The following is an 11,127-nucleotide window of genomic DNA, read 5'->3' on the forward strand; positions in this document are numbered from 1 at the left end:
TTAAGAAAAAATCAGATCTCTAAAAAAAAAAATAGCGGACCGCCCAGAACTCTGGCGGTCGGGTCCCTAGCGGACCGCCCGTGTCCCTGGCGGTCCGCTATAGAAGAAAAAACTCAGATTTTGAAGTTATTTTTGTAAAAAACCTTTTTTTTTGGATTATTAATAAAAATGGCCGCAAGTTATCCCAGTTATCCACAGTATATGCCACATTATTGCTTTAATTTCTATTAGATCATATCCTCTCTTCTAAAGGTATAAAAAGTAAACCTTCCATTTATTGCATAAAAATGTGTAGCAACTAGAAAAACTAACATTTTGTATGCACAGATAAAATATTTACCACCTATACAAAATTTTATACATGGTAATTTGTAAAATTGTTACACAAAATCATAAGCAACACCCACAATTCCTGAATAATGGACATCTCCGGTTAACAAGAATTGAGATGATTGGGAGTGTTTGACCCACTTGAGCTGGGTCCCAACTAAACGTGGCGTTCCGCTTCCGTGTCTGTGGGAAATAAGTACTTGCACCTGGAGTTTCTACAATCACAAACTCGAGGCAAGTGCCAAATATCAACCCCGTGCCTCAGAGAACATCTAACATCTCATGCTCCAGGTGCACCAAAAAGACAAATATCCTGGCCTTTTTACCCGCGGTCCATTAACACGTGTCTCAAATTCTTACTGGTGGGACCCATGATGAGTCACCAATTATTCGGAATCTCAAACGGATAATACCGATCTTTCGAGGCAGCGAGTAACGGTGAGACACGCGTCAAAAATGCACCTGTTCGCTGTTCCGTCCCTTGCAGAAGATCAGGATGAAATCACAGCGATGCGAGGAAACGGAGCCGATCGGCATGCTATAAATACGCGCGGAAAATCGCCAGTGAGGCAATACAAAACCAAAAGTCACCTCTTTAGAACCACCGCCTAAGTACATTCCACAAAGAAATTTGTCACTTACCCCCTCATTTTACCACTTTATATCATTAATTTTTCTTGCATTTGCGCCCCTTGTTTGTCAAAATGTGTGGGATATTAGCTGTTTTAGGGTGCTCCGATGACTCGCAAGCAAAGAGGGTTCGAGTGCTCGAGCTCTCTCGCAGGCAATTATCTTACTGCTTGTCCTTTTTAGTTTGATTTTTTGATGCAAACTACTTGTTCGTAGAAATGTCTCTGAGAAATTCAGCAGTAATTAATGTCTATAAGACTATCACTGTTGATTGTTTGGATTTGACATATATGCCAGGTTAAGATGCATGTACAAATGCTTGCCTCTTTTAATCTCTTTGATTTATAGCCGGCCGGCAGTTGTTAACCAGAAATTTTTTGGTAATATGAAGTTTATAAATTTTTGAAGTTAGGTGGGGTTGTCATTAGGTAAGAGGCCACAGGAATCTGAAAAGTAGCACGTGAAATTAATATAATGCTATGATATGATTTTTTTTATTATTTTCACTTAATTGTAATCCCTCTGTTCCAATAATCATGTAACAAATACACATCTTAATTAATTACTACGGTAATTTACAGAATCATTCTTAAATGAAGTAACCACCTAATGAGTGTCAGCTTCTGTTTGAGAAAGATTCAAAAATCATGCAAAAAGATCCTGTTGACGTTGATTAGTTCAGTTCCATATATTCGCATCTTTATCAAATCATTTCATAATTGGGTCAGCTAATCATCATGATTGAACCCTTTAATAGTCAGCTAGCTTAGATAACCTACTTATAGTATACTTCTGTTGAATTACTACATAGGTTGAAGCACAGAGGTCCAGACTGGAGCGGGCTCCACCAATTCGGTGACAACTACCTGTCTCACCAGAGGCTTGCCATAATAGACCCCGCCTCTGGTGACCAGCCTCTCTACAACGAAGACAAATCCATTGTTGTCACGGTAAATATACAAAGTTTACAAAAGTATTATGTTACATTTGAGAAATATCCTTTTTCTTACCTTTGAAATATCTTATAAATAATTTCTCTGAATTAGGTGAATGGTGAGATATACAACCATGAGCAACTGAGGAAGAGCTTGGCCAATCATAAGTTCAGAACTGGCAGTGACTGTGAAGTCATTGCTCATCTTGTAAGATTAATAAAAAAATAAAATAAAAAAAATCAATTGTAATAAGCTCTGCATGTAAAAATTATTAAAATTAACAAATGTTTGCTTGTTTGTTTAGTATGAAGAACATGGAGACGGTTTCATTGACATGCTGGATGGTGTTTTCTCTTTCGTTTTGCTTGACAAACGTGACAACAGCTTTATTGTTGCACGTGATGCAATTGGCGTAACCTCACTGTACATTGGCTGGGGTCTAGATGGTAATTTTTACATTCAAATTCTGAAAAATTAATTCATAAGTAAATCAATTCTAATCTCTGTTTATTTCTATATGATAGGCTCTATTTGGATTTCATCTGAGATGAAAGGTTTGAATGACGATTGTGAGCATTTTGAGGCTTTCCCACCTGGCCACTTGTACTCTAGTAAGGAGCACGGGTTCAAGAGATGGTACAATCCTGTTTGGTTCTCTGAGTCCATCCCATCAAACCCGTTTGACCCTCTCGCTTTGAGGAAGGCTTTCGAAAATGTATACTATCTTAATATTCTATGAATTATAATTTTGAAATGGTAGATAATTACTGTTCTCATGTTTGGTTTGTGACTATTGTGTAGGCTGTGGTTAAGAGGCTAATGACTGATGTTCCCTTTGGGGTTTTACTTTCTGGAGGGTTGGATTCATCTCTTGTTGCATCAGTAACTGCACGCCACCTGGCAGGTACCAAGGCGGCCGAGCAATGGGGCACCCAGCTTCACTCTTTCTGTGTTGGCCTAGAGGTTAGTTAATTAAGAAGCTTTTTTTTTTCTTAGCTCTGTAATCATTTGTAATTTCAATCCTGATTCAATATTCAAAAATATTTTCTTGTTCTGTAGGGTTCACCTGATTTGAAAGCAGGTAAGGAGGTTGCCGATTATTTGGGGACTGTCCATCACGAATTCACTTTTACTGTTCAGGTATATACTGGTACATTCTATTACTGTCAATGATTGGTACAGATGCTACTGTTTAAATGGGAAGTGTCAATTGGACTCATCTAAATTTCCTAATATCTTGACAGGATGGTATTGATGCAATAGAGGATGTGATATACCATATAGAAACCTATGATGTAACGACAATTAGAGCTAGCACGCCTATGTTTCTTATGTCAAGAAAGATAAAATCCCTCGGGGTAAAAATGGTCATTTCTGGGGAAGGCTCTGACGAACTCTTTGGTGGGTATTTGTACTTCCACAAAGCACCTAACAAGGAAGAACTCCATCAAGAAACTTGCAGCAAGGTATTTTGTATACCGTTGAAACTTTTGTCTTTTTCTTAAGAGTTTTGATGTGTTCAATGGGCTTACAAGTTGAATTGTAGGTCAAAGCATTGCACCAGTATGATTGCTTACGTGCAAATAAGGCTACGTCAGCATGGGGTGTGGAAGTGCGTGTCCCTTTCCTTGACAAGGAGTTCATTAATGTTGCTATGAGCATTGATCCTGAATGGAAGATGGTAACTTCTCTTTAATTACACCCATAGAAGAAAAGTATCACATGTGTTTCCTTTAATTTATAGGTATTTGGTCATATTTTTAACAATTTTATTTTTTGTTACAGATAAAACGTGACCAGGGGCGTATAGAGAAATGGGTTTTGAGGAAATCTTTTGATGATGAGGAGAACCCCTACCTGCCAAAGGTTAATATTTTCTAAATATCTTTCTGTTTTCCTTTTTATTCAAAAAAAAAGAAAAAGGTTGAATTGCTACATACTAATATTCTTTATTTTTTGCAGCATATCCTCTACAGACAGAAGGAGCAGTTCAGTGATGGAGTCGGTTATAGTTGGATTGATGGGCTCAAGGCCCATGCTGCTCTACATGTAACAATTTTAATTTGATTATTACTATTATTACATCGAGTCCGAAATGTTTTCAATTTTCTAACTCACGTGATATGTTCCTTTAGGTCACTGATAGAATGATGCACAATGCTGAACGTATCTACCCACACAACACACCTACCACCAAGGAAGGATACTATTACAGGATGATCTTTGAAAGGTTTTTCCCTCAGGTAATTTCAATTATATACCCCTGAAGATCTCAATTTATTCCTGACACCCTGATAAGACAAAAATTTACCTGTCAATTTTACTTGTTGGCACAGAACTCTGCTAGGCTGACTGTGCCAGGTGGTCCAAGTATTGCATGTAGCACAGCCAAGGCAATTGAGTGGGATGCACAGTGGTCTAACAATCTTGACCCGTCGGGTCGTGCAGCTCTCGGGGTCCATGCTTCAGCTTATGAGCACACCACTGTACCGCCATCTTTCTCTGCCGGCAAGAGTGCTTCTGAAATGAACAAGAAAGCAAGGATAATTGATGTACCGACACAAGGGGTTATTATCAGCACCTGATTAAATTCGCTTCTCTTCTGCATACTGTCAATTTTGTGTTTGAATATATGTCCGTGTGTAATAACTGTTGCTGTTGGGAGCGGGATGAGGAAAGCAATTCTGTAGTTATTTTAATAAATAAGCGTAGAAGATGTGGTTCTTTTGTATCTAGGTGCAAGCTTCACAGAATGCAACCTTTGTATCGCTATATCACGTCTTAACATGGCTTGTCATTCTGCTGTGTGTATGCGCTTGGTGTGTTTGTGTGTGAAAAAAGTGGGCTAAGACGAGAACCTTAAGAAATTAATGGATCCATTATCCCTGTTTAGCAAGACATTGAAGCGGAAAGTGTATTGTTTTAAAAAAAAAAATCTAATATTCTTGTACTAGATCTTTTTTTTTTGGTATGTCTGACAGGTGCTGCCAGGAGATCACTTGATCATTTGGTTACCGACTTGATAATACGGCATTGGAACCAGTGTTGTAAATAATATGCGTTCGTCATACAAACAGATACCGCTAAACGATTAATTAAAAATTATTACAAATAATCATTAGTCCATAAAATTCGTAACGGTTTGAATAATTGGTTTGAATAATTGGTTTGAATAATTGATCTAAACGGACGTCTTTTACAACACTCTGATTGGAACTAGCAGAACAGAACATGCTCTACTCTCTTATAACACTTCCTGTGAGAATTTCTTTTGGTGTCGATAATCCAATTGGACCACGTCTCGAGTACAGTTCTGAATGCGACAGGTGTTTTTTTTTATTGGGAAAATTTCTAGTGTACCCATTCAAACTTTCAAAATAGCTAATTTTCTCATCAAAACATTGAAATTTCTTATTTTTCCATTCTAAATTGAAATCTTTTCTAATATCCCCATGTGTTGATTAAAGCTGAAAATTTAAGATAAATTTATAATTTTATTATGTTTTCAAGTTTAAATGTCTATTTTGCCCTTTTTAAAACTGAGATTTTCTTTCTTCTTTCCCACTCCATTGCTTCTGTTAATGGTATCTTCAATCTTCACCAAAAAATCCTTTTCCAGCAAAACATTTCTCGAATACTCCTTTTAAGTTGCTTTAGCACACCAAATGAATTAGCAATTGTTTTTTCCTTTCTCTCTCCTCCGTAGTAGCTTTCAAGATATCAATAATTAACTGTTAAAACTGCACAAGAAAAATGAAATGAAATATTAAGTCGTTACTTCTGTAATTCATCTCCAAACTCATAAGATGGCAGTTCAATTTAGAATAAATTTGCCCTAATTAGTTCAATTCCCTTCGAATATTTTCCGTCTAGACATTGGACTTTGATGGAATCAGAAAAAAAAAAAAAAAATTAACGTGATTGAGCCATTAAGGGGTCAGATTTGTCAAACCTGTTGTAGCACTTTACTGCTTATTGAGTCATTTTTTACTTATTTTTATTTTTAGGCAAAGACTTTTATGGACATAAGGACCTATATGTAAAATGAACATATTTTTATTTTCAAAGTTCAAACAGTCGATCCGAACCGTTCATCTTGTTCTCCACATTAATATGTGCTTGGAGACCAAAGTTTACATTTTTCTGAATTTTTTTACTATTTATTAAGATAAGTACAAAATTCAATGGTCTAAACTTGATAATTTTTTGTACCCATCTTAATAAATAGTAAATTTTTTTAGAAAAATGTAAAATTTGGTCTCCAAGCACATATTAATATGGAGAACAAGATAAACAGTTTGGATCGATTGTTTGAACTTTGAAAATAAAAATATGTTCATTTTACAAATAGGTTCTTATGTCCATAAAAGCATCACTCTTATTTTTAATGTGGTATCTGTGTAGTATGTTTGTATGTGTCCAGATTCCTCCGCTTCTCCATGGACCTATTGTGCAGTTTGAGCTGCAGTATTGCCTTTAGTTTGACATCTTATCATTTCCATGCTAATGACAGCAAAGAGGCAAAATAAGGGTGGAGAAGAAGAAAGGAGATCTCTAGAACTATAATAGGGGCAAAATAGGTATTTAAACATGAAAATATAATTAAATTGTAAATTTATCTTAAATTTTCAGCTTTAATCAACACATGGGGATATTAGAAAAGATTTCAATTTAGAATGGGGAAATAAGAAATTTTAATGTTTTGATGGGGAAATTGGCTACTTCGAAAGTTTGAATGGGTACACTAGAAATTTTCCCTTTTTTATTTATCTATATTCAAGCCATCATCGCCTTTTGGGGTTTTCAAATAATCAAGCGCTCTCTCTACTCCAACCTCCTTCTATCTCCTTCTATCTCTCTCTACTCCAACTTCTGATCTCAAATTCTTCTCTCCCTCTACAAAACTGTACCCTATGAGCAACCAGTACCCCTTTGCTCCCTGGGGCCACGACCAAAACTATGTCTATTTCTCACCATCAACCTTCCATGCTAAGCTTGTCAAAGAAGCTAACCAAACAATAATGGCCATATTCCTCCCAGGATGCGTCTCAAAAGATTACTCCATCATTCAGGAATACCTGGTACGATTGTACGGCGGGGAAAAACACCATTACAGAGTGTATAGATGCTCTAGGGTGAGATTTCAGATTGTCTTACTAGAATACCTACACAGGGACTTTGTCCTTGGTCGGATAGCGGCATGGGAGGCTTCAAACAGCCTTGCTTTCTACATCTATGATCACACCGAACCCTGGAAACGAACTCCAATTCCTTTCCAAGTTTACATTCGAGTTCTAAATTATCCCAATGAGTTTTTGTAGGGGTTTCGGGGTGCTAACCAAAACCCGTTTAGGCTTAAGTTGCGGAATGACCGTAGAACAAAAATTTCTATGGCCAACTTAAGCTCAGGATTAAACGGGGTATGTCAGGAAACTTTCCAAGGCGGTCCACCTTCAGTATTCCTTTGGCATCAAAACCCAATTTAATCCCTTTTACAGATCTACTCCATGATTGATTTCTAAAACTTTAATCTACTTACCAATTAAATAGATTAATATAGCATATTTATACCTTGTTTCCAAATCACAGTTGGAATGCAGACCGAGCGAGTAGAGCCTCACCAGGGAAGGAATCGACTCGGAGTATCACACGTGTGATACCTCTATCGGTTATCCACCAGGACTAACCGGAGAGCGGTTTATTTCTTCTGCCAGAAATACCGTAAACCGCGGAATTCTGCAAAAACACTATTCACAGGGAAAAGACGAAAACCCGTAAACACGAATTTTCGGTTGCTCAGTTTCATCAATATGCAAAATTGACATACCGCTAAATTCGGTAAAACACTATTCATCGATCCCGTAAATATACTCCACAACAACCCGCAAGATTATACGTCAAGTACGTATAACTTTCTTTTCTCAACCGAAACACTATTTGGGAGAGAAACCGGAAAAGAGAGAAAATACCGATTCGTTTCTGCACGAAAAGATACATGTGAATGTGCATATGTATATCTTTTTCTCTCTACCCCTCCACCCCTATTTATAGTGTTTCGATTCGGTTGCAAAAGACCAAAATGCCCTCCAAGTTCGGCCTATTTACAAGATATGCCATTGACACCTCATCCTTTTATATGTGAAATGACCAAAATACCCCTTCCACACCCTTCCACATTCTTCTCCATGCTTCTACACATGCAAGGTGGCATAGGTGTGAAATGACCATTTTGCCCTTGTGGATAGGATTGATGACATGTCATCTGGATAGGATCAATGACGTGTCATGCGGATAAGGTCGAATCTGAAAAGACCCGAATGCCCTCGGCCCGAACACAAATAATATTCGTATAATTATTCTGAACAATTATATATATATTTTTCTTTCGGTTATTTGTTTCGGTGTCGATGACGTGTCATCTGAATAGGATCGATGACATGTCATCTGGATAGGATCGATGACATGTCATGCGGATAAGGACGAATCTGAAAAGATCCGAATGCCCTCGGCCCGAACACAAATAATATTCGTATAATTATTCTGAATAATTATATATATTTTTCTTGCGGTTGTTGTTTCGGTAATTTATACAATGTGTCCTGCACATTTATAAATTAACCGGTTAACTTTTATACAACGTGTCATACACGTTTATAAATTAACCAATGTTTTTGCTTGTTATTTTTACATAACATTTATAATTTAATTATAACATGTATAATTAATTATAACCATCTTATCATTGATCATAACCAATTTATAATCAATCAAAATAAGATTCTCCGATTAACTCCTATATGGTGTGACCCAATAGGATCTGTGTTATGTTGGTAAATAGAGTTAAAACCATTTTAACTTCTATAATCATGGGTGGCGTCTGGCAACACATCATGACCATCCAATTACACAGATGATGCTGTACTGTACAATATCACGATCCAGTAAACAATTTACTTGTGTCTGTTCTTCTGTCTCATAGCTATCAGATCAGTTTCAAGGTAGATGTGTGTCATCCTTGCTAACTGAATCTTTTCTTGATCTTGAGCAGATTATCAAATATAATTACTCTTGTAATTATACCGCTAGCAGATAATCTAACTCTATCAAGGGGCCCAGTGATGCTATAGCTCGTATAGAGATACGAGGGACAAATAGTATTCTTGGTAAACTATCACTTCCTCAGCTAAGCTATACATATGGAAAAGCTACCGTTATGACTGCTTTTTACGGACAGCGGTAGATAACAATCACACATACATATTTCTCAGTGGGAACGATAAATACCTCATACTGTAGAACCTGACACTGAATGAAAACATAAATGACACGAACACAATTCTATTTAATGTTTCATTCGGGGTCTGTCAAATACCATGTTTCTAGAACATGTATCTATGTGATTAAAATGACATCTCGTGTCAGGTGGTTTGTAAAACTTTACCATCTTTTAATCCACATACTAACCTTATCGCGGTAATTAGTGTTCCTGCTAATTACCTTGGTCAGTGACTTTTTAAGAGTATATATTATCTATATTATGGAGTTTCACAATTTCAGTCATGAACTCGAAATGATCCATAAATTCAATAATACTCAAGGCAACAAAATGATATTAATCATCCAATTCATGAACAAAGCTTTATGATAAATTATCGTATTATTGACTTCTAGATTATTACAAACTAACAGTTTTGACACCCAAGCTACTTTAGTCTCCTGACGGCCGGGTTTGGGGAAGTGCTATATGCATATGGAGAAAACTCAAGAGGGATAGATCGATCCACACTCAGACTAATGATTAGAACCTTTGATCCAAGCCTCATCTCGCTGGGGGCAATTCTGCATTACAAAAATGAATGGACTAGATGTCGTATTGAGGTGATCGGTTGGGATACCGACGAAACCTACTTGCTGGGTGATTTTTTAGGCAAAACCTCCGGTGGCTCACTGGATGAGGTCAATGGGGAGTATGAATGGTTGGGTGCTCCACCAGGGAGAGACACTCTGCTCAGACAACAAATGGTGGAGGCTCACAGGAAGATAATCTCACCCTTACCTGAAACCAATACGCACCATCGTTGCTACAAAGCCATTAATTTCTCTCGGTCCATGACCGGTGCACCAAGTGTAGGGCTAAAAGATGGTGAAGAAAATCAGAGCAATACCATGCAGAACTGCGGAAAGCAGAACTGTTATGTTGGACCAATCAGGGAAAAATATGGGTACAAAGCATGCTGCTGATATCAAAAAATGACTGTGCACCTTATTGAGTAGCCCTGGGTATTGCTTCCCATATCTCAAGCACTCCTATCGAAGTTTTGGCTGTCCTCGAGTCATCTGTCCACAAAGGATCTCATATAGCAGAATGCCACCCAAAAAACAAACGGTAAAGTTTCTCAAATTACCAAAAAGTCCTTCTATCTAGACAGCTCTCACTGTTGTATTATGCAAGGCCAAATGGAGAGCTGTCACTGCATAACCCGTATAAACATATTGATTTCACAGACCAGCAAAAAACAAAGAATAGAAAGTTCGCATCTCCCACCATTTGCACCCAAAACCATACACCCTTATGCCATTCTAAATCCACAGCTCCCTTAAAATCTCAACTTCAATCCAGGCCGTCCATCACATCCAGATTAAGTCTATGGTCCACAAACATTAATAAACCATCCTTACTGGGGCCAACACCTACAAACACATACCCTAAAAACACCATACAACGCACCTCTTTCATCCAAACTGAAACTAACTCACACCATCCCAATAAAAAAAAAAAAAAAATGGAGCAATCAGACGAAGAGTTAATTAAGAAGTTCGCGGATCTTCACACAACAGGCCAAGAAGAAGATGCAATAGTTTTACTACCAACTGGAGCTATCAACATTCAAACTTGGGATCTATGCTTGTTAGTCAAGGTTCTATCAGACCGAGCGGTCTTCCAAGCCCAATTCGAACGACAAATGAGGCGGGTGTGGGGAGTACACCCCTCAACTTCCTTCACAATGAAAAAGAGAGGCTTGTATGTTATTCAATGTGCCAATAGGTGTGATTATGATAGGATCCTAAATGAGGGTCCTTGGACCTATCGATAGGACCTTCTACTCACGGCAGAGTGTGCATCAGAGGAGGAATTAGATGAGGGGAGGTTAATGCATGCCGAGTTGTGGGTCCAATTTCACAATCTACTGGCAAAAAGCTTAACGGAAGAAGGCATAAATATCCTTATAGG

The 11,127-nt window shown here is 37.6% G+C and overlaps 1 protein-coding gene across 1 annotated transcript; it reads left to right on the forward strand.

Moving 5' to 3' along the window:
• Positions 1-974: 974 nt before the first annotated feature.
• LOC144555157 (asparagine synthetase [glutamine-hydrolyzing]-like) lies at positions 975-4,703 on the forward strand. Its single transcript, XM_078303393.1, has 13 exons — positions 975-1,114; positions 1,772-1,910; positions 2,007-2,102; positions 2,200-2,341; positions 2,420-2,610; positions 2,697-2,858; positions 2,955-3,035; positions 3,140-3,361; positions 3,442-3,576; positions 3,681-3,761; positions 3,858-3,944; positions 4,031-4,138; positions 4,232-4,703. Exons 1-13 carry the CDS (start codon positions 1,035-1,037, stop codon positions 4,478-4,480), a joined length of 1,773 nt encoding a protein of 590 aa, XP_078159519.1. The 5' UTR covers positions 975-1,034; the 3' UTR covers positions 4,481-4,703.
• The last annotated feature ends 6,424 nt before the right edge of the window (positions 4,704-11,127 follow it).

The sequence above is a fragment of the Carex rostrata genome, chromosome 6, assembly GCF_964058835.1.
Source record: "Carex rostrata chromosome 6, lpCarRost1.2, whole genome shotgun sequence".
Taxonomy (NCBI): Eukaryota; Viridiplantae; Streptophyta; class Magnoliopsida; order Poales; family Cyperaceae; genus Carex; species Carex rostrata.